The sequence below is a fragment of the Gopherus flavomarginatus genome, chromosome 7 (assembly GCF_025201925.1).
Source record: "Gopherus flavomarginatus isolate rGopFla2 chromosome 7, rGopFla2.mat.asm, whole genome shotgun sequence".
In the NCBI taxonomy this organism is placed as follows: domain Eukaryota; kingdom Metazoa; phylum Chordata; order Testudines; family Testudinidae; genus Gopherus; species Gopherus flavomarginatus.
In genome coordinates, this window is record NC_066623.1 from 79,805,894 (window position 1) to 79,827,992 (window position 22,099).

Here is a 22,099-nt window from a genome sequence, read left to right on the forward strand (position 1 = left end):
GTCTCAATACTTTTAACAAAGTTTAACATTTTTTTTTTTTTAGGTTTGCTGTGCAACTTTAAATATGTGATATGCCTTGTACCTACCCCCCATACTCTTGAGTCTCCTCAACTCATCATAGCTTTGCTTTATGCCAAATTAAAACAAATCAAAGTGATAAGACTGGAGCTGAACTGAGTTCTTGTGGAACCAAGTAGAAAAGATCTCAAGGAACCCAACCAATATCCTTCACATAGTATAATAATCTAGCCTTTGTAAAGCACTGACCTTGCACAAGCAAGACACTAACAAGCATGTCACTGACATGGATTATTGTTAGTGGTCACCTCTCCTCCTGCCATCTCCCCCATAAGTGAATTTTAAAGGAAGTCAGAAATGGCACTATGGAGCTGTTCTGTTCATTAATCTGCCACCATCATTGGCAGTCCCTGAATTCGAGGATAATCTCTACCACAGATTTACATATGGGTCCTGAGATGACTCAGGAGGCCAATCCTGGAACCGCAGATCCGCCCACAGTATGTGCAGATATTTCCTGGCAGGTCAGCTGCCTGCTGGGAGACAATTCTTTCTTTTTTCCTTCCTCCTTTCGCCCTTTTCGGCTTTGAGGGCAAGGCACCGCTTCTCCTCGAAGTAGATCACTGCCTGATGGAGGATGTGGTGCCATTGAGGTAGACGTTGAAGTCTAAATTGGTTTTCTTGAGATACGTGTTCAGTGTGTCTTTGTAGTGTTTCCTCTGACCACTATGGGATCTCTGAGAGTAGAGGACTTGTTTTGGAAAGCAAGAGTCTGGCATCTGCACACAATGTCCAGCCCAGGGGAGCTGGTGCATGATGATCATTGCTTCAATGGTGGTGACATTGGCTTCAGTGAGGATGCTGGAATTAGTGCAGCGATCTTCCCACTTGATGCAAAGGATCTTCTGGAGGCATCGTTGGTGGAACTTCTCCAGACTCTTGAAGTGCTGTTGATAGGTCACCCAGATTTCGCATCCATAAAGGAGTGTAGGAATAACATTTGTTTCATAGACCTGGATTTGGTGTCCTGCTGTAGGTCATAGTCTGTGAAAACATCTGGAAAAGCAATTTTCCAACGGAAGCACTTGTGCGCCTGATCCTGTGCTGGATCTCACTGTAAATTTTTGCATTTTGAGAGAGTTGGCTACTGAGGTAGCCGAAGTGCTCGACTGTATACATAGTCTGTCCCTCGATGGTGATTTGTTGTGGGTCATGTGAAATGTTTGAAGCAGGCTGATGGAGCACTTTAGTCTTCTCAATATTGAGTGAGAGTCCTAGACTTCTTTACGTTTGTGCAAAAAAATCCAGTGTGGACTGAAGGTCATTCTCAGTGTGCGTGAGGATGGCACATTTATCAGCATACTGAAGATCAGTAATGGACGCCCTAAGGACTTCGAGCAGAGACGCTGAAGATTAGAAAGCTGCCCATCCATTCTGAATTGGATGTCAACTCCATTGGTCTTTAACAAGGACCAAAATGACTGCTAAATAGATGGAGAAGAAGGTTGGGGCAATAATGCATCCTTGCTTAACCTCAAAAGGGGTCCGTCTCCAGGCCATTACAGAGAACGGTGGCAGTCATCTGATCATGAAGGAGCCTTTGGAACTTAACAAATTTTGGAGGGCAGTCAAATCTGGCCAGCACCTTCCACAGGGCTTCACAATTGACAGAGTTGAAGGCCTTTGTCAAATCGATGAAGGCAATGTACAGGTCCTGATTTTGCTTCTGAGACTTTTCCTGTATTTGATGGGCAATGAAGATCATATACATATGCAGATTCTTTCTTTGCTGGTTTACCTCACCATTTGTTCCAAGTTTTAAACCAATGGATCCTTACCCAAATGAGTACATCTGTTAAAGTATATTACTAGAAATGTTTAACTCATTTCAGAGCCTGCTGAGATAATTGTAATATTCACAGCTAAGAATACTGTGTTACACAACTGTAAAAGATATGAGGTAACATTTTAAAACGTATGTGAGTGATTTAGGCTCTTAGAGTGACTTATTGAAAGTCAGTGGGATTTAGGTTTTGGTGTCACATTTGAAAATTGGGTTTAGGCTCCCAGCTTGCTTAGATACTTTTGAAAATTGAACCCCTCGTCTTTACCTCTCTGTAATTTTTTTAAAAAAGAAAGAAATTACTATAATTGCTTGTGTGTATCAGTTTGCAGCAAGGCTTTTGAATTAGGTAATGATCTTACATTTTATTGAGTAAATTAGTGGTCAGATTCTAGATAAAACATGCAACATTCATTTAATTAGTATATGAGATTTTCATATTAAGAACACCTTAATTGATCTGTCCATCAACCCTCGCTGAGAAAGTGCCAATCACAACACATCATTTGTGATGTTCTAGCCAGTCCTTCAGCCACTTGCTGGCCAGTCTGTCAGTGGCACTGAACAACCGATCGGCATAATGCACTGCAGCCCAGAACTCTTCAGTGATCCGCCAGCCTCAGCCTCCCAAGTAGCGGGGATTACAGGTGCATGCCACTGCACCCAACTTCATATTAAGAAAGAGGGAAAAAATCCAACTGAACAATCCTCAACAGAAAAAGCCTTCCTGAAGGGAGCATCGATCCATACAACCCCCAACAACAAGGAAATGCCTTATCAGAGTCTCTGTGACACCCCCCTCCTACTTGTATCACATTCACCACTTTCACTCTAAGAGCCGCACACATCTTCAACATGTACAGTAAGAAAATGCATACATCTCATTTCCTATGATGGAGAAGTATGGAGTTGGAGTTGCGTTTGTGTGTGTGCTTTTTTTTGTAAAGGAAAACTGGAAAAAACTAAAATTCCAGTGGATGCAACCAGCAATATTCCCCACCGGGGTCATCAGTAGGGTTTGAATCTGGGTCCTTCGAATGCACACCATCCATGTTAACAAATTGAAGTAAAGGGCTAACTGATAACACTACTATACTCTTATCCTTTATGTGGTTCAGCCACTAATGGAGGACATAGACACACTTTGCAAATAGGTGACATAACTATGTGCTAGAGTAGTATTAGGAATCCACATACTGGCCTCTCATGCTCTAGGAGGGAAGTATGATCTAGTAGTTAGAGAATGGTTATCAAAAGGACAATCAAGAATGTAAATTTGGCATTCTGAAAGATAGTGTGGCTAACTGAATTAGACTTGGATCAATTGTCAACTCTACCAGAAATAACCTTTCAGTTGCTTTATTTATAAAATGTGAGGAATGTAACCATAGGTAGGGATATGAGGGACCTATTGACTAAAGTTTATGAAATTCACAGGTATATTAACTAGGGCTATTAGTTAATTGTAGTTAACTCACATGATTAACTCAAAAAAATTAATTGCAGTTTTAATCGCACTGTTAAACAATAGAATACCAATTGAAATGTATTAAATATTTTTGGATGTTTTTCTACATTTTCAAATATATTGATTTCAATTACAATGCAGAATACAAAGTGTACGGTGCTCACTTTATATTATTATTTTTATTACAAATATTTGTACTGTAAAAATGATAAACAAAATAGTATTTTTCAATTCATCTCATACAATACTGTAATGCAATCTCTGTATCGTGAAAGTGCAACTTACAAATGTAGTTATTTTTGTTACCTAACTGCACTCAGAAACAAAACAATGTACAACTGTAGAGCCTACATGTCCACTCAGTCCTACTTCTTGTTCAGCCAATCAGTAAGACAAACAAGTTTTTTTTTTTTTTTTTTTTTTTACATTTTGTGCTGCCAGCTTCTTATTTACAATGTCACCTGAAAGTGAGAATAGGAATTTGCATGGTACTTTTGTCGCCAGCACTGCAAGGTATTTACATGCCAGACATGCTAAACATTCGTATGCACCTTCATGCTTCGGCCACCATTCCAGAGGACATGCTTCCATGCTGATGACTCTCGTTAAAAAAATAATGCGTTAATTAAATTTGTGACTGAACTCCTTGGGGAAGAATAGTATGTCTTCTGCTCTGTTTACCCGCATTCTGCTATGTATTTCTTGTTATAGCAGTCTTGGATGATGATCCAGCATGTTGTTTGTTTTAAGAACACTTTCACTGCAAATTTGACAAACTGCAAATAAGGTACCAATGTGAGATTTCTAAAGATAGCTATAGCACTCAACCTAAGGTTTAAGAATCTGAAGTGCCTTCCAAAATCTGAGAGGGATGAGGTGTAGAGCTTGCTTGTAGAAGTCTTAAAAGAGCAACACTCCAATGTGGAAACTAGAGAACCCGAACCACCAAAAAAGAAACTCAACCTTGTGTTGGTGGCAGCTGACTCAGATGATGAAAGTGAACATGTATCAGTCGGCACTGCTTTGGATCATAATTGAGCAGAACTCATTATCAGCATGGATGCATGTCTTTTGGAATGGTGGTTGAAGCATGAAGGGACGTATGAATCTTTAACGCTTCTGGCACATAAATATCTTGTGGTGCTGGCTACAACAGTGCCACATGAACACCTGTTCTCACTTTCAGGTGACATTGTAAACAAGAAGCAGGCAGCATTATTTCCTGCAAATGTAAACAGACTTGTTTATCTGAGTGACTAACTGAACAAGACATAGGACTGAGTGGACTTGTAGGCTCTAACGTTTTACATTGTTTTATTTTTCCATGCAGTTATGTTTTATACATAATTCTACATTGTAAATTCAACTTTCATGATAAAGAGATTGCACTACAGTACGTGTATGAGGTCAACTGAAAAATACTATTTCTTTTGTTTTTATAGCACAAATATTTGTAATAAAAATAAAGTGAGCACTGTACACTTAGTGGTCTGTAATGTAACTGAAATCAATATATTTGAAAATGTAGAAAACATCCAAAAATATTTAAATAAATAGAATTCTATTATTGTTTAACAGTGCGATTAATCACGATTAATTTTTTTAATCGCTTGAGAGCCCTAATATTAACCCTTGTCACTGGAAGAACTGGGACTAAATTAATTGTCTGTCTTTGTCTGATTTTGATCACAGTCTTGATGTGATCAATGAAGACTTTCATTTCTATGTTCCAAACATTTATTTGTACTATACCACAGGAAATCCTATTGAGAGAGAAGGAATTAATTTACATTGTATAGCTTCTCACTAGGACATACAAGCATGTTCCTAGGGATTAGAAACGATGAAGCAACACAGTGTGGTCATTATTCTCAAAATGTAGGGTTTTACCTAGAGCAATATAATGAAAAAGAGTTACGTGGTGTATGTATATACGGTAGGTAAGACGCATACAACAATAGAATTTATAACAAATTCAGATTGGAGCTGCCGCTAGATGTCGTTCTGTTTTTTTTTTTTTTAATTTAAATGTAGCAGTACCTCAAATACTCAAAATCTAGAGTGTATAAACTGGAACAGGAAAGAATCTAAACAAATTCATTTGAAGTTGATCTATTGTTGAGTCCTGTTTTTTATTGTCTGTTTTTAACATTGTAAAACATTCATTTGTGCTTTGGTGTGGTGGGATCAGTTGAGCACTGTTCATTTTTTCAGATTTTATTAGGTTTTTGAGCTTTTTATCTGAATTTTAAAATATTCTTTTCTCTTTCTACAGAACCTTCTGGGTTTAAATCCCCGTATGCAAACCCATGCAACTCTTTGTTCAAGTACAGTAAAGAAACAAGACAAGAAACATTGGAAAAGGAATGCTGATAAGAGCAGTTCAGTAAGTACTGTACTTATGATAGATCTGGAAAATGTTAATTCATTGTTAAGGTTGGAAAAAAGTCAGAAAATTCAGAGTTACATTTCCCACATAGTTAAGCAGTCATACGATTACACCTCTGGAAACTGGGGGTAAGTGCACTGCCTTCAATGATTTATTCTAGTGTAAATGAGATCAGAATCTGGCTCCAGATTTTAAATTATGCCTTTTTCTCTTTGCATGAAATAGGATTTTTCATTATAAACTTTCTGAATTCTTGGACGTCCCTGCTATTTTAGACACTGCCTTTATTGATCTAGGTGTGTTCTTTGTTCCAATATGATATTTGACCGGTTTTATATGATAGTAGTTGTTATGTCTTCCATATTGTTTTATTAATGGTTGCCTCTTTGATTTGATTGATCAAGGATTCCTGTCACATATTTGTACTGTCTCTGTCCAGATTGTGCAGGATAGTCCTCTCAACTCAGATGACTTATCTCGTTAGGTTTTATGGAATTTTTTAGGTAAAGTATTACACTTCCACTCCTATGAACTAATATTTAGCCTCGCTATATATTCTGTTGAGTGTAGTCTCTATTATGATATCCAATTGTATGAGTTTTTTTCCGGATTCCACCATATTTTAGAAATACCTGCTGTATTTAGGTCCTCTTTCATTGATAGGAGTGAAATATCTAAAGCAAATGTCCCACTTTCCTGCTTCTTCTTCCTCCTCCCCTTGGCAAGTGTACCTCTAGTATGCACTCAGAGTTCCTGATGTTCTTAAACCTATAGGAATGTGTAAACATTTTCAACCCCAGGATGCATTCGTGGATCTTGGTAGGTGATTGAAGTTGAAACAGAATCTTAGACATCATGTAACTTTTCATTTTTTGAGGGTTCTAGCTGAACCTTTTACATAATCCCTGAATTCTGGGGTTGGAGAAGGTGCTGCTCCTGTGTGAAGACCCTTTGTGTTCAATGGGACTCTGTACAGTTACAAGAGTCTGCCCACAAGTTGCTCATTTTGTGATCGAAGCCTTAGTTATGAACAGTTATAACTCATATTTTAAAAATGGACTTGCATGGTAATATGCGGTAATTATACTGTGTGTCTATCGGATAAAAATTCCTATTTTTAGTCCATAAATGGGGCAAAATTTTAAAATGCCAGTACAAAATTTGAAGGGAGTTTTGCATTTCTATCCAGAAAATAGTCCTTATTTTAAAACTTTGTTAAACATTTTTCTCTGTCACAGCATTGTGTAACTGTATTAAAAAACAAGCAACCACCCCATACATTCCCTCTTGCTTCAAAAATCTCCCCACCCCAAACAAGCAAACAAAACTTGATCTGGTAAACAGTTAAATGAGTGGAGTTAGTAAGATGGAAAAACTCAGTGGAAATGTCTCTGCCTTTCTGGACTCTCCAGATCAGCATCTATAGCTCTGGTTAATATAAATCGAAGAGTAGAGAATTGTTTAACCCTCTTTTAGCCTCCTTAATGTAAGGAAGCTATTGTAAACAAACATTAGGAGGGATGGGAATTGGTTGCTATCATAAACAGATGGTTAAGGGTTAATGTCTCTTTTACCTGTAAAGGGTTAAGAAGCTCAGTGAACCTGGCTGACACCTGACCAGAGGACCAATCGGGGGACAAGATACTTTCAAATCTTGGTGGAGGGAAGTCTTTGTTTGTGCTGTTTGTTTTGTTCGTTGTTCGCTCTTGGGGCTAAGAGGGACCAGAGTACACCCAGGTTTCCTCTAATCTTTCTGAATCAGTCTCTCATGTTTCAAAATAGTAAGTACTAGCCAGGAAAGGCAGATTAGACTTATGTTTGTTTTCTTAACTTGTAAATGTGTACTTTGCTGGAAGGATTTTTACCTCTGTTTGCTGTAACTTTGAATCTCAGGCTAGGGGGAGGGGAAGTCCCACTAGTCTATATAAATCTTAATACCCTGTAAGCATTTACCGTCCTGATTTTACAGAGATAATTTTTACTTTTTCTTTCTTTAATTAAAAGCTTTCTTTTTAAGAACCTGATTGATTTTTCCTTGTTTTGGAATCCAAGGGATTGAGTCTAAACTCACCAGGGACTGGTGGGGGGGAAAGTAGGAAGGGAATGGTTAATTCCTCTTTGTTTTAAGATCCAAGGAGTTTGGATCTGTATAGCTTCCCAAGGCAACCCAGGGAGGGGAAAGTCTGGGGGGGAAAGGAGGGAGAATGGTTTATTTCTCCTTGTTTTAAGACCTAGGGGGTTTGGTTCTTGGGTTCCCCTGGGAAGGTTTTTGGGGAAAAAGGAAGTGTGCCAAACACTATATTTTGGCTGGTGGCAGTGTACTAAATTTAAGCTAGTAATTAAGCTTAAAAGTAATCATGCAGGTCCCCACTTTTTGGACGCTAAAGTTCAAAGTGGGGAAAAAACCTTGACAGTTGCATAGGAAGCTGTTTGCAGGTAAATTTCTCAATCAAAGAGCTTAAGGCCAGAAGGAACCACTAGATCATCTAGTCTGAACTCCTGTGTATTACAGGCCACCAGCACTGCCCGGCACTCACATGCTAAACCCAACAATCAAAATGTAATACAACCCACAGGAGACTAGACTATTATGTGCTACAGGCAAAGAATAGACGGGACCAAAGTGCCCTAGTGCTTGAGCCCTCCCCAGTGACAGGAAAATAATTAATTGAGATTACCCAGATAATCCAGGCAAGTGACCCAAATGTGTAAAAATACAATTAGGAAGGCCAAAAAAGAATTAGAAGAACAGCTGGTCAAAGACTCAAAAAGTAATAGCAAATAAAAGTACATCAGAAGCAGAAAGCCTGCTAAACAACCAGTGGGGCCACTGGCAGGTCAAGATGCTAAAGGTCAAGCACTCAAGGATGATAAGGCCATTGTGGAGCAACTAAATGAATTATTTGCATCAGTCTTCACAGTTGAGGATGTGAAGGAGATTCCCAAACATGAACCATTCTTTTTAGGTGACAAATCTGAGGAACTGTCCCAGATTGAGGTGTCATTAGAGAATGTCTTGGAACAAATACATAAACTAAACAGTAATAAGTCACCAGGACCAGATGGTATTCACCTAAGAGTTCTGAAGGAACTCAAATGTGAAATTAGAGGACTGCTAACTGTCATCTGTAACCTAACATTTAAATCAGTTTCTCTACCAAATGACTGGAGGATAACTAATGTGATGCCAATTTTTAAAAAGGGCTCTGGAGGTCACCCCAGCAATTACAGGCCAGTAAGCCTGACTTCAGTACCGGGCAAACTGGTTGAAACTATAGTCAAGAACAAAATTGTCAGACACATAGATGAACATAATTTGTTGGGGAAGAGTCAACATGGTTTTTGTAAAGGGAAATCATGCCTCACCAATCTATTACAATTCTTTGAGGGGGTCTACAAGCATGTGGACATGGGGGATCCAGTGGACATAGTATATTTAGATTTTTTGAAAGCCTTTGACAAGATCCCTCACCAAAGGCTCTTAAGCAAAGTAAGCAGTCATGGGATGAGAGGGGAGATTCTCTCACGGATTGGTAACTGGTTAAAAGATAGGAAACAAAGGATAGGAATAAGTGGTCAGTTTTCAGAATGGAAAGAGGTAAATAGTGATGTCCCCCAGGGGTCTGTGCTGGGACCAGTCCTATTCAACGTATTCATAAATGATCTGGAAAGAGGAAAAGAGTGAGGTGGCAAGATTTGCAGATGATACAAAACTACTCAAGATAGTTAAGTCCTAGGCAGACTGAGAAGAGCTACAAAATGATCTCTCAAAACTGGATGACTGGGCAACAAAATGGCAGATGAAATTCAATGTTGATAAATGCAAAGTAATGCACATTGGAAAACATAATCCCAACTGTACATATAAACTGATAGAGTCTAAACTAGCTGTTATCACTCAAGAAAGAGATCTGGAGTCATTGTGGACAGTTTTCTGAAAACATCTACTCAACGTGCAGCAACAGTCAAAAAAGTGAACAGAATGTTAGGAAACATTAAGAAAGGGATAGATAATAAGACAGAAAATATCACATTGCCTCTATATAAATCCATGGTATGCCCACATCTTGAATGCTGCCTGCAGATGTGGTCACACCATTTCAAAAAAGATATATAGGACTTGGAAAAGGTTCAGAAGAGGGCAACAAAAATTATTAGGGGTATGGAATGGCTGCCATATGGGGAGAGATTAATAAGACTGAAACTTTTCAGCTTGGGAAAACGATGACTAAGGGGGGATATGATAGAGGTCTATAAAATCATGACTAGTATGGTGAAAGTAAATAAGGAAGTGTTATTTACTCCTCATAACACAAGAACAAGGGGCCACCAAATGAAATTAATAGGCAGTAGGTTTAAAACAAACAAAAGGAAGTATTTTTTCATACAACGCACAACCAGCCTGTGGAACTCCTTGCCAGAGGATGTTGTGAAGGCCAAGACTATAACAGGGGTCAAAAAAGAGCTAGATAAATTAATGGAGGATAGGTCCATCAATAGCTATTAGGCAGGATGGGCAGGGATGATGTCCCTAGCCTCTGTTTGCCAGAATCTGGGAATGGATGATGGGATGGATCACTTGATGATTACCTGTTCTTTTCATTCCCCCTTGTGTACGTGGTATTGGCCATTGTTGGAAGACAGGATACTGAGCTAGACAGACCTTTGGTCTGACCCATTAGTGCTGTTCTTATTTTCTTATGCAGAGGAAGGTAATAAAACTCCAAGGTCACTGCCAATCTGATCTGGGGAAAAATGCCATCCCAACCCCACATATGATGGCCATCAGTTAGACCCTGAGCATGAGAGTAAGAATCTGCCTGCCAAGCACCTGAAAGAGAGAATGTTTGGTGCCATCTCAGACCAGGCCCATGCTGCCCAATGTTGCATCTCTAGCCATGGCCATCCGTGACCCTTCAGAGGAAGGAGATTTCAAAACAAAACAAAACAAAAAAAACCCCGTCCCAGGATATAATGGGAAAGGTTAAAAAAACCCTTCCTCACCCAAGCCAGTGGCTCACTGACATCCTGAAGTATGAGTTTTAGGCATATATATGGCAGAAACTGAGCGTGAGCTTTATGGCTGTTGAATGCTGCCTCCTACTACCACAAGCAACCCAGCTGTACAATTGCACTCATAAAATTATATAGCTTACTCTTAAAACTAATTCAGTTGTTTGCATCTACTACACCTTTTGGGAGGCTGTTCCAGAACCCCTCTGATGGTTAGAGACCCTTTTCTAGTTTCTAGTCTGCATTTGTTGGTGGCAAGTTTATATCCATTTGTTCATGTGGTAAAATTATCCTTTAGTGTAAATAGCTCTTCATCCTCCTTAGTATTTACCCCCTGATGTGCTTATAGATAGCAATCGTATCTCCTTTCAGCCGTCTTTTTTTGCTAGATTAATCAAGCCAAGCTCTTTTAGTTTCCTCTCCAAAGATAGGCCGTCCATTGCTCTGATCATCCTAATAGCTCTTCTCTGCACCTGTTCCAGTTTAAATTAATCTTTTGTGAGCATGGGTGACCAGAATTTTACACAGCATTCCAGATGAGGTTTTCCCAGTGCCTTATACAAGGGAAGACCTCTACAGAAAATGCCTCACAGAAAATGCCTCACCTAATACACTCGTAGGCTCTGATTTATCTTTTTCATAGTAACATCACATTGGTAGCTCATTGTCATCCTGTGATTGATCCAATTCTGAGCTGTTTATAAGCAGATTTAATTCTCTTTGAAGTCCATGGTAATTGCTTCTGTTTGTATTTACATTGGGTCAGAATTTTGGCCCTTAGCATCAGTTTTTCATCAAGCTATACTGATAGGGATTGGGTAGAATTACCACTGAGGGAAGGATGGGTGTATGAAAATACAGAACTAATTAAATTAACAGCCCTCAAAACTCTGTGAACAAAAGCTGCATCTGCAGAGGCATGCACACAGTGACTTTCTAATGTCTAAAATGCTTCCAGATGGCAGGCTTACATATTTCCTCAGAATAATCACACAAACAAAATTTTAACTCCTAGTCTGCTCTGAGACATTTTTGGTTGCCCTGAAAGTAGAAACTAAATGTTAATATCCATCCAAGTGCCAAAAAAGCTAAAATGTATTCTCCTTAAAGAAGGTTCCTTGTGCTTTAAGTGAGTATTGTGACTTGTTTATTATATCAGACAACCAGGCTATTGTTTAAAATTTGTCTCTCTCAGTAGATGGAAGCCAGTCAACGTCCCCTAGAAACTATAGGGGAAATAATTCATTGGTATTTATAAAACAGCTTTCAGACTCTTAAGATCTTGTATAGGAATGCAGGGCTCTTTTGCTTAGTCACCTTAGATTTAGATGATAAACACCTGTATTAATGATTCAGGTAGTTATACTGAGCCTTGCTAGCAGTTGGAACCGATCATTTCCAACCAGGATGTACAAGGGAAGTGTTTCTTTGAGCCAGAGGGAGGACAGAGGCAGTCCTGGCAGTTATCCTAAAAAAAGCCGTACTTGAGGAAGAAATTTAGGCTGAGGTTTTGGTTGTGTTACTGTCTTTGAAGTACCAGTAGACAAAAACCTAGGAAGGAAATGAGTTATGACGCTAATTCGAGATCTGTGGGCCCTATAGAGGGACTATTTCTGTTCACAGGATTGCTCTGGGTATCTCATATTTTCTTGCCACAAAGACTTCTTATTTGACTAAACACTGTACCAGATTGCATACTTTATTCTGTTGGGTGTATATTAGGAGGCATTTCACATTTCAATATCTATGAACCAAATTTTGTCCTCATTTAGACCCGTTGGACCCCATTGGGTTGAGAGAGGTGCACAGGTGTAAACGAAAACTTTTTTTGACCCTACATATTATTTTTATGATTTATTACTCACTGGAGAAATCTGAGTTCAGTGGGACAGGACATTCTGTGCCCCAGGCTGAAGGAGGCTTGTAAATATTGAGGAGAGGTTTTGATGAGGAAGAGGATATAGTCAAAACCATCAATTCAGCATTTATTCTCAAACGCTGCTTGAAACTGCTTATACATTTTATTGCTGTACCTATAGAACAATATTAGGAATTGCTTTAGATGGAAAAGTTGGACGTAATTCAACAAAAGAAAAAGGCAAGAAGGGGGAAATTGGATTATTGTTAATTGCCATAGCCTTTGTCTGAACTGAACTTCTGGCAGTAGTAGCACTATTCTTTGTGCTTGCATTTACTAAACCTGATCAACATCTTCTAATAGCCAAACCGTTTTTAAGTGCAGCTGTTTATTGCAAGGGAATCACTTTGAGGCAAAGCAATTTGATTTAATTTTTCTGTTGCTTCTCTTAAGTATCAGAAATATAAACAGATTGATTGTTTCTTATTCTGTGACATGTTAAAGTACAAACTAATTCTGTTTGTACAATGTATTGTGGGCCAAGACTTGCAATACGTTACATGATATACCTAGTGATGTCTATTTGAGTACTAATAAGTACTTGTTCAAATGACAAACAGCTTTTCACTTTGTCTCTCTGTAATTGTTTGTGAAAATTTGCACAAATGAGTTTTTATTAATACAAATGTTTGAGGAATGACGGCTGTTTGTACAAATTTCCATATACACATGGAAGTAAGGATAGAAAAGACTATCAATTTGCAGCTATATGCTGTTTCTCTCCTCTTTTAAATGTTTGTTGTCCAGTACGGGAGCTGGAAAAATATGCTACTTTGGTGACCAGTTGTACATCAAAGTTAGAGAATAATCTAAATAAACTGTTCACAGATAACTGGTGACCTGAAAGATAAATTCTTCAAATTACAAATAAATATCAGTCAGTTTACTCCTAACTTGAGAACAGGAAACTTATTGAACAAATTATTTGCATTGAATAATTTGACCAGCTCCAAAGCTGTATTAATGAAACAGTTAGTATATTTATAAAAATATTCCTAAATATTGCAAAATAGAGAGCACTTCTTAAAGGAAATAGTTCAATTATCTTTACAACTTAAACCTATTGTTCACCTTTGCTAAATATTTATTTGTTCTTCTGTGTGTGTGTGTGTGTGTGTGTGTGTGTGTGTGTGTGTGTGTGTGTGTGTGTGTGTGTGTGTGTGTGTGTGTGTACATATGCAAGTTTAGTTCTTTTCTGAAAAGGTACACAATAGCAGATGTTTGTCTAATCGCTACCCTATTCAAATACTAATCGGTGGAACATACGTAGAATGCTTGTAGTATGAATAGATATAAGATGGCAATAGTCTTTTTAATCACATCACTATTCAGCCACTAATCAGTGTGATGATTAAGGGACATTAGAGGGAGCACTTTGACATCTGATTCTTGTAACTGATGTCTGCTCAGGCTGTGCTTTGTGGAATCATGGCCAGACTGATTTCCTTAAATAAAACACTCTGATTCCCAAATGTGGAAAATGTTACATTAGGTTCTGTTGACGTGATTTGGGAATTTGAGAATGTTTTCTTCTACTAGTGATTGACTGTATGTACAAACTATTTACATGAATTACTTTGAGTATCAGTAAGAGTTGAAAAGTAATGTCAAGAGATCTTATCTTTTACTCATAGTATCAATAATTAAGTATTTATAGGGACTTTAAAATGTACCAGTTTAATCATTTAGCAAATTCCAATTCATGCATTTTTCAGACACACTAATTACATTTCATTTCTTTGTATAGGTACCATACATTGTGTTTTCTAGACATTTTATTTAAGTGTAACTGTTGCTTATATTATCTCTGTACATAAAAATGATTTACCCCAGCTGTTTCTATAAGATACATGTTACAGCACTTATCTTCTGTTTATCGTAGCTGGAATTTGTCCTTAAGACATAATCATCAAAATTTGTCAGCTGTTATGAAATCTGCCTGCCTGCTATAGATTAGCCCTTTCCCTAATGTAACTCTTCTGTTATAGAGTCTTAAGTACATTATGTCCTAATGGTGACATTGTGTCTGGTTTTTTTAATGTGTGTGCTAATGGTGTGAGGGTGTAAAGAGCTTTTTCTTGTGAGCCCCTATTCATGCAGAGCACACACACAGTTGCAGGGCACTGGAATAGTGTCAGTGTCAGTCCCACCCTAAGCAGTAGTGAGGGATTAGTAAGGCTGGCTACAGGCAGTTCCAACCAGTCTCCCTGAGAATTAGGAGAGCTGCATAGGCTGGGGAATGTAATCTGCCATGAGTGCCATATTAATAGTCCTAGCTTCTGGCAAGCCATGCTGGGAAATAGGGCATAGATTATATATTCCCCTTTTCCCACAAGGCAGAAAGACACTCTGAGAGACTGAGGCAGGTCTGCCAGCATCTTCTGAAAGATCCAGGTGAATAACGCCCCCCTGCTTTATCTTTTTAGTTTTCCAGGCCTTTGCTTCATATTGATTCAGTGATGAATACCTCCCAAGGGAGTCTGAAACAGTCTGAGACTTTGGATACTTTTTTGCTGACTGTTGGTGCAGGATGAAATACAAAGTTCTCTTGGATGGGAGTTTGGCTTGTTTATATTTTAAATAATCAAAGGTAATTTCTGGCCTACTATGACCCTGACCTGGATTTTGAAACTATCTCCAACCTCCTATGAAAATATTCAGGAGTCTTCAGATTTGACATTGGGTTTCTCCTATTTTAGAGTGTGGAGTGAACCACAAAATTCAGAGGCAGGCCTGTATTTCCTATTTTCTACCAAAATTGGTGTCATCCCAATCTGGGATTTTGGTTTGGGTCAAATGTTCTCATATGTCTATTCACAAAAGAAATAATGAAAAATCAAATGAAGACAAGGTACATCATCTGACATATGAAGAAATCCTATATCTTATAAAAGCATGATTAATATTTATCCCTTTATTAGAGTTGATCAGATCAGAGGGTATGGAGAGAACCAAAGGTTAAGCCATTCTTCACACCTAACATATAGCTGCTTCAATTTATCTGCTGAAGTCTTAATACTCTTCAGAAGTGTGTGTGTATAGTAATGCTTGCTTGTGGTCACTGGCTGGAGGTAAGAAATGGTGACTGCTTCTTGCGCAAGTGGCATTGCCTATTATTAAGGTTGCCCAACATTTCCCATGATAAGACCCAGTTGTCGGTTTGGCAGGAGTGGCAACTGGAGTCTGGGCTTGAGGAGGAGGAGAAGGAAATATTGGATGAGAAGCCAGGAGGGTGGGAACTGAAACTGGTGGGGTAAAGAGACTGAGGCTAACGTGAGAAGTCTGTGGAATGGGGACTGGGACTGACTAGGTGGGGAGAATTGGAGTGGGACAAGGAGGCAGGGAAGAGACAACTTGGTAGGGATGAAGCAGAAAGGGTCAGACTTGTGGGGGAGTTGGCAGTAGATTCTGAGTCTACTAGAGCATGCTCTCCTTCAGAGCCTGGAATGGAACCCAAGATTCCTGAGTTTCACAGTTCCTTTGCTGTCAGGAAATATTTGTGATACCTGGTGACAAAGTGTCCCATTTTTCTCATGCTGATTGACGTAGAGGATGATCACCTGCTATTGGTATTGTTTACTCCATTAAGTTAAGTAGCAGAGGTGGTGGATCTAAAGGTTCCGATCCTGCCGATAATACATGTGGCAATGTGATGCCACATGAGGAATTTTCCATTTTTTCAGTTTGCTTTTTTAAAAGACTAGAAATTTACACACACCCAAACTGACTTAAGAGAACATTATGAAAGTTACAAAGTCAAGCACTGAAAAGTTAGGAAATGACAGAATTAAGGTTGCCAGATATTCACCTCCAGGATGCATCTGTCTCTACCTAGGCTCCTTCCCTTGACTGGAAGGCTCAAAGAGAATACCACCTGTGCCCCCAGTGCCTTCATCCTTACTCGCAGAGCCCTGTATTAACTTCTGATCTGCTCAGGGTCATACCTCACAGAATCATTAGTGCTCCCATGGATGAGTAGCATGGGGTAGTAGTCAGAGGGCCAGATAATCCTCAACAGTCCCTCTGTAATGTTCTGGATACAGGTCCCTGGCAGGCAGCATACCTCCTAGGATACCATGTCAGGCTGACAGATACCTCCTAGGATACCGTGTCCTCCTCAGAAGAGAGTCACCAATCACCGCTACCGTATGTTTCCTCCTGGAAGAGGTAGTTGTGATCCCTCCCAGCCTTAGGGGTACATGGCTTCTCCTCCTCCACCTTTGGGGGCAATTCCTCCTGGCTTTTTGCCAGGGCAGCATAACAGTTTTTCATCACTATGGTGGGTCCTCCCTGTGACAGAGCCATATCATCCTCCAGGCGTATGACAGCTGGATAGCTTCCTCAGCCTTGGACATCTCCATATGAATGCTCGCAATGAATTCCTTATGTGCACGGACGCTCCTCCAGGTAGCCACCTCCTCCTGCTGCTTCCTGAGATTCCAGCAGCAGACACTTTTCACACTGGCCTGTCTTTCTGAGAGTTGGAAATGCAGGACACAGTCTTTTCAAATCCACACCAGGATCTGGGTAGAGGCATCCATGGTCAGGTTCTCTGTCTGAATACAGATGCAGGTGGAGGAGACAGTAGTACTGTTGGCACTAGTGATGCAGCCATGTAAGCATGTAATTAGAGACTATATTAGAATAATAGAATATTAGGATTGGAAGGGACCTCAGGAGGTCATCTAGTCCAACCCCCTGCTCAAAGCAGGGCCAATCCCCAAACAGATTTTTGCCCCAGATCCCTATAATGGCCCCTCAAGGATTGAGCTCACAAGCGTGGGTTTAGCAGGCCAATGCTCAAACCACTGAGCTATCCCTCCCCGAGCTATAATGCATATGCACAAGAGGGCCAGAATATGGTTGCACAGGCTAAATTTTGAGTGCTTGGCTTTACAACCTGAATGCTGCTTCTCTGTTGTGTTGTGCAATCTAATAAACAGTGTTCCAGTGTGCTCTACTACCAGCAGCATCTACCTCTCCTTCAGTGTTTAATTCCTGAAAGAAATCGTTCTTGAAATCCCCTCTTCTGACCTTCAAACAACCCCCCAACCTCACCAAACTCAGCAGGAGCAGGAGTAAGCTCTGATCCACCAACTCAAAGCAGCACCAGCAATAACAGATGCAAAATCTGCAGATATGTCTCCAGTGCTATGATGATCAATTCCCCCACAAAACACCTTTCAAGATCCATGGGTTCTCCACATGCCAATCACATGTGATTTGCCTCATCCAGTGCAGTAAATGCCCCCAAAACAACTGTGTGGTTGAAACTAGATAATCACTATGCTCTAAAATGAACTCGCATAGAAAAATGATAAAAGACAAAAACACCCTATCACCCATGAGCAAATGCTTTTCACAAAACAATCACTTCATATCTGACTTCTCAATCCTCATCCTCAAGGAAGCCTGCACAACCCCTTCAAAAGATGAGCCTGGGATCTTAAACGTATAGCTTTGCAAGACACTAAAAATAGTGGTCTTAAACCATAAATTCAGTGCCTTTATTATTACAATGTTCAGTAAGCCACTAACCTCCCTTTTTTGTCCTATGACTGGAGCAGTGTTAATTGATCACTTCACCTTGAATGGTTGCAGAATATGTGTTAACGACTAATACTAAACAATTTGTTGCACCTTTTGTTTAGTTGTGACACTCCTGAGTACCTTTCCCAGACCTGAAGAAGAGCTCGGTGCAGCTCAAAATCTTGTCTATTTCACCAACAGAAGTTGGTCCAGTAAAAGATATTCCTCATTTAGCAATATGTTACTGTTGTCAAGTGGTTTCTTAAAGATTATGTTGCACATACTTTTCTCCTTCCACTGTGACAGAAACATCACATTCCTTTGCTGCTGACTTAGCCCTGTACCCCCACCCTCAAATAAAAATATCCAAAGCCATAATGCTATTTTCAGGGCATTTGAGATTGGTGCATGTGGGTGAGCACCTTTCCCTCTCTGCAAGAGTTCCTTTCAAAAGTTTTCTCTAGATGAATTATGTAGTTCTTTTTTCTTTCAGTGATTCTTAAAGCTAATCTATGCTTGCACTGTTGTAGCGCTTCAGTGTAGACGCTACCTATGCCGATGTGAGGGGCACTCCCATCGGTATAGGTACTCCACCTCCCCAAGAGGCAGTAGCTAGATTGATGGAAGAATTCTTTTGTCAACCCAGCGCTGTCTGCACAGGGGATTTTTCACACCCTAGGTGACATAGTTAAACTGACATAATTTTCTAGTATAGGCCAGGCCTTACCCTTGGGTTGAAAGGCAGCAGGTCCAGACCCCCCTTGCCTGTGATGAGTGGCTTATACTGCAGCTTGCCCCAGGGAGCGGGGGCTAGTTGGTGACTGGCAGTAGCCTACGACTGAGGTGAGGTGGGGATATTGGGTGGGGGTTCCCTGGGGAGGGGAGACCCTGAGACTGAGGGATTACTGCAAGGGGGCAGCACCCCAGATAATGGGGCACTGGAATCCAGGGAGGGACATGGGGGCCAAGCAGCAGTGGGCTACCGGCCTGCAGAGGGCGCTCCAAGACTGGCAGAGCTAATTCCCTGAGAGACCAGCAGGAGGCGCTGCAGGGGTGAGTCTGCGCACCGTCACACACGTCCATTCCCATCCAAAGAGCATGAAAATTCCAAAGGCTGCCATTGTCGTCTTCAAGGATTCCATCATTGCTGCCAGAGAGGGGAGCAAGTCTTTTGTGAGTTTTGCATCTGTTCTCTTGAGCTAGAATCAGATGCTTTATATTGTTTGAAAAATATGAAGTCAAGCATAAATTTCAAACTCTCTAGCGGATCATGATAAATCAACTTCTAAAATCAGATATATGTCTGTTGTAGAGCTGCATAAGTGCTGTTGGTACCAATGAACTTTTCGAAGGGCATGTCTACGTGTACAGCACTTCAGCGGCACAGCTGTGCTGATTCAGTGCGTCCGGTGATGATAACACCACCTCCACGAATGGCAGAAGCTATGTTGGTGGGAGAAGCTCTCCTGTCAACGTAGTGCTGCGCACACGAGTGCTTATGTTGGTGTAATTTATGTCAACAGGGGTCATTCACACCCCGAGTGACATAAATTATACTGACATGGGCTGTAGTGTAAACATAACATAACCAAATGATCTATTTTTTAAACTGGAGGTTTACTGAATCTTCTACTTCTATCACATCTGAAGTCAGTGGGAATTGCAGATGATAAGCATCTCTCAGGATTTCGTTCAAATGCTTCAGGAACAAACACAATTTCTTTGATAATCCTATTATGCTTTCAAGGCTTCACAAAGCTGCTTTTTTCCATTTTATAGAAATTGGAGAGTGCTTTTTGCCTTTATGTAGATTAAAGCTCTTTAGAAAGTTTGGAAGAAAAAGAAAGCTTATTTTGAATGTTTAATTGACTATTTATATCTACATATGTAAACCCAGTTGTCTGTGGAGAATTTTTAGTAACTCATAAGTGCTTGAATTGCAAAAGAAAAAATATATTAATTTTATTTAAATAACTTAGTTACCTTGTGCTTGATAGACCATGTAACAAGGCAGGGGATTCTGAGCCAAAGAGCTTATTATGATCTATTATGCTAGTAGGGAAGCCTAGTTCCTGATGCTTACTTGGAGAAGTTTACCATTTTGTCATTTATATCTTCCTGTGCATTTGTCAGCGAACAGCCGAACAATGCGAATAGAATTTTGCATACGTTTGTAGCAATAAGTCTGAAAAGCATCCTTACCACCAGGGCTCTAGAAAAGATGTGGAGAGGCTCACACTGTTGCTGGGCAACACAACACTACCACAGATAATATTTTTCTTTTAATTTATTTATTCTTAAATTTGAGAATGTCCTGCTTGGAGCCATTTGGGTAATAGTTAGGCAAGCACACAGAAATCAGAAAACTGCAGAAGCAGAATAAAAGAATGCAATAACTAACTAAATAAAAAGTCATGACACATTTATAAAATGGAAAGAACCAGGAGACATGAAATAATTAGTGAAGAAAAAAGGAGAAAAAGAAAGAAACAAGGGGAAGGAGAACAAGAGAAAAAACCCCAAGCAATAAAATGAAAAAAGAAAAGATAGGGCAGTACTGTAGAAAAATTTGAAATGGAAAACACAGACGAAGTAAACACAAAGGAAATGGGGGACACTGTTATATAAGAAAGGAATTAGAAACTTACAGATGAAAAGGGCTTGAAGAGGGAAAAGCAGAAATTGTCTTAAGTGAATGACTGCTATCTCTAATTGCTCCACTTTTTCTTACTGCTCTGCTTAGACCTTGGCAACAATAGTAACATCTTTTGAGAGTCGAGGAATGGCTAATAATTCCAATGTTTGCTACTAAAGGATACAGTCAGAGTTTCGGGTTTGTTCAGAACTATTCAGTGTTAGAGATTTAGGATGAGATTTAGGAGTATATGGGACTAGGGCATCTAAGTCAATAGGACACAAATCTAAACATTAATATGCATGGTACTGTTTAAATAATATTGGATTTAAATACAAAAAGTACATGAATGTATTAAATTAAGGGTACAGATTTAGGCACAGATACTACAAACACACTAATGATCCCATTGAAGAGAATGGGACTGCTCTTCTACTTTAGTTAAGCACATATGTAAGTGTTTGCAAGATCAGATCTTTCAACTCTTCAGTTTGGGAAAATGTTACAAGTTAAGATTAAATATGCGACTTTAACTCAGATCCTTGTAATTAAAGGCCCCTAATGGATATGCACAAGATCATATCCTATTTCTCAGATAATACATTCCAATACAAATCTATTTTGGAACTTCAGAGGCACATCACATGCAGCATTTTGTTAAACAGGAAATTTGACTGAAAAATTTCAAAATGCTGAGCAACCAGTGGCTCCCTTTGGGGTCTGTCAGAACGGCTGAGTTCTATGCACTTCTGAAGATCTGGCTGTAATATCTTACTTACTAGCAGGCTGGTTTCAAGATAGACCATTTATTACGAACAGAAGCTATATACAGAAATGAGGTAAACAAAAGTTCCTACTGCTCCCTGTAGCTGCACCCTGCTGCTACCTGGTCCTGGGCTTCTTTCTTTCTGTTCCCCTGCAGAGTGTCCCAGGAAACCAAGTCTGCATGGAGCGTGTACAGGCAGTATGGCATCTATACACTTCCTGGATGACTTGCTCTGCAGCACACTGGCCATTTATTTAGATGCCTAAATTCATATTTAGAAGCCACACTTCAGGCTTCTCTTTTTGAAAATATGAACCTTAGATTTCCTTGCTTGCCTGGCAATTACTGTGGAGTCACTGTCCTGGGAGTAGCTGGAGTGCCTCCTATTGCTCAATAACACTCCCTTCTGGTCTTTTATGCAGCAGTTTTAAAAGATGTCAAAGGCACTGCATTCATGGGGAAGGCAATATTCATGGGGCTCCAAAGCATGATTGTGTTGGAGAGGAAGGATCTTCAGGAC

General features: G+C 39.7%; 1 protein-coding gene across 6 annotated transcripts in view; it reads left to right on the plus strand.

The window, feature by feature from the left end:
* The window catches only part of DPYD (dihydropyrimidine dehydrogenase), a 616,437-nt gene that overhangs the window by 48,392 nt on the left and 545,946 nt on the right, over positions 1 to 22,099 (plus strand). For all 6 annotated transcript variants that reach the window (XR_007775327.1, XM_050960937.1, XM_050960938.1 and 3 more), the window contains exon 2: positions 5,605 to 5,715. Coding sequence is in view for 5 of the 6 variants with exons in the window: in XM_050960937.1 (XP_050816894.1) it covers positions 5,605 to 5,715 (111 nt within the window). In the remaining variant the exon portion in view is untranslated. The remainder of the gene's footprint in view (positions 1 to 5,604; positions 5,716 to 22,099) is intronic.